The 2301-nt window shown below is 46.7% G+C and overlaps 1 protein-coding gene across 1 annotated transcript in view; it reads left to right on the top strand.

The window, feature by feature from the left end:
• The window catches only part of LOC107090826 (upstream stimulatory factor 2-like), a 10904-nt gene extending 8603 nt beyond the window's left edge, over positions 1 to 2301 (top strand). The window contains exons 4-6 of the mRNA XM_015384417.1: positions 64 to 156; positions 242 to 370; positions 1165 to 2301. Coding sequence (XP_015239903.1) covers positions 64 to 156; positions 242 to 370; positions 1165 to 1254 — 312 coding nt within the window. The 3' untranslated portion in view covers positions 1255 to 2301. The remainder of the gene's footprint in view (positions 1 to 63; positions 157 to 241; positions 371 to 1164) is intronic.

The raw sequence follows: 2301 nt of genomic DNA, 5'->3' as shown, positions 1-2301 counted from the left end.
CTTGAAAATATTTTATCTTCTCTGTTTAAGTTTAGGGTTGATTTTTTTTTTTTTTTTTTTTCAGTTGAGAGAAGAAGAAGAGACAAGATCAACAACTGGATCGTCACGTTGTCGAAGCTGATCCCAGACTGCAGCCAGGACACCAGAACCGGAGCGGTGAGCGTCCCGGAAGCAGACCCGTTTTTTTCCCTGACGTCTCAGTAAACCGTTTTAATCCGAGGAAACTTTGTGTGTCTCTCAGAGCAAAGGAGGCATCCTGTCCAAAGCCTGCGACTACATCCGAGAGCTCCGTCAGAACAACCAGCGGCTGCAGGAGAGCTACAAGGAGCTGGAGCGGGTGGAGATGGACAACGAGCTGCTGAGGCAACAGGTGGAGTCCCAGTCACACTGAACGAAACCGGGATCGATCCATCAGAACCTGTGGAGGTTCTGATCCCTCTGAGCAGAACAGAGCTGCTGCTAGTTTGCTTTAAATCGGCTCTAGATTACCTGTTTCTATGCAGCACTGGCTCCAATGTGTTGATGTTAAGTTAAGGTATGGAGAGAAATTTGTTCCAATATTTTTGAATACTTGAACTTGAATAGAACAAGTTGCTGGTTTAAATTCTCAGTCATCCAGGTCATAATTATTCCAAAAAAGTAAAAAAAAAAAAAAAATCAACCCACTGGACTTTGGTTCCAAGTTTGAAGACGTTTCTCTTCCCATCCAGGAAGCTTTTTCAATTCCAAATTACAGAAATGGTGTTGAGTTCCAGGTTTTATACAGGTATGGAGCATCGCAGGCTAACAAAGAAGCCAAATGACCCCCCCCCACGTTCATCCGTTTCTATTTGCATGTTTTCTAAAACAAAAACAAGTCTTTGTTGGGCTGCTGGATAAAGCCTGGAACTCAACGCTATTTCTGACATTTTAAATTGAAAAATCTGTAAATGTGAAAAAAAAAAAGTTCAGAAAACTCAGTCACTCCAAAATAGCAACAAAAAAAAAGGAAATCTAAAGAAAAAAAAAAACTGAAATAAAATATGAAAAAAAACATAAATTTCCCTGGAAAACTTTTTTGTTTTTTAATCGACTTTGCTTTCAGTAATATTGGAACAAATGTGTCTCCGTATCGGGGCGGCTCAGATGAACGGCGTTTGGCGTTAAACCTCTGCTATCTTTCAGATCGAGGAGCTGAAGAACGAGAACGCTCTGCTCCGCGCTCAGCTGCAGCAGCACGGCGTGGAGGTGGGCGGGGACGAAACGCCTCAGTGAGCGCCTCGGACGCGGCGGCCCAGAGGCTTCCATCAGGATTTGGACCGCGGGGAGAACGGCGCACGGCTCCGACCTTCTGCTTTAAAAAAAAAAAGACCTAAAGGAACAACAAAAAAAACTCCTCCTCTTCCTCGCCTCCGTGTCCGACTGATAAATTGACCTTTTTATGTGTGAAGCTATTAAATGTGAGAAATGACCAACGGCTGCCGCTGTGATCGGGGGGGAGGAGCCTCTCTCCTAAACTGCTCCCGGCGGCCCTGATGAGACGAAGGTTTTTAGTTTTTAGATGAAGGCCTGATTGACGCCTTTCTGTTGACGTAGCTCAGGTAGCAGGATGTGGAGAACCTGCACAGAGACGCAGCGCACTCTGCTGGCTGGGAGGGGAGTCACAGGATGTTAAACGGCGCCGCTCCGCCAGCCGCCTGCTGCTCCAGGATGGAAGCGTTAACCCTGACGACTAACGAGCTTCTGTTTACTGACCCCCCCTCCCCCACCGGGACGTATAACCACTGGCATGATGCATTCTGACACAATAAAACAAACGTATTTATATCCGAGTGCTGTTTGTCTCCGAAAGCGACGGAGGTTTTGGAGAAACGTCCTCTGGTCTTAAGATGAAGTGAATGTTTGAACTTTTGCATCGTTTGTTTCTGTGTTTAAATAAGGAGGAGCAGAAATTCTGTCTGACTCCACCCGCCTCTCCCGTCCTCGCAGACGGGTTCTGGTCCAAACGCACCTTTGGCTCTTCACAGGTCATGAGGTCTGAGCCCGATGGTCTCATACGTTCCACCAGGATCACTGGTCCATCGGCTGCAGAGGAAGCCCACATCATCATCCCTTCCACACCGTGCTCCTTAGGTCCTTCCAAACATTTTTTCTGTCCTTCTTCAGATGCTGCTTTGCTGACCTCAGGTCTGCCGCCATCTTGCTCTACAGAGAGGAGGCTTTCTGATTCTGGGTCATGACCTTTGACCTTGGTCATTTCTGGGAAGTTAATGCTCAAAAATTGGGCTGAAAGTGTTGGGATGTGAACTGGAGACTGACATT

Source organism: Cyprinodon variegatus, unplaced genomic scaffold (genome assembly GCF_000732505.1).
Source record: "Cyprinodon variegatus isolate N-32 unplaced genomic scaffold, C_variegatus-1.0 Scaffold312, whole genome shotgun sequence".
In the NCBI taxonomy this organism is placed as follows: Eukaryota; Metazoa; Chordata; class Actinopteri; order Cyprinodontiformes; family Cyprinodontidae; genus Cyprinodon; species Cyprinodon variegatus.
This window is presented reverse-complemented; position numbering and strand designations above follow the sequence as displayed.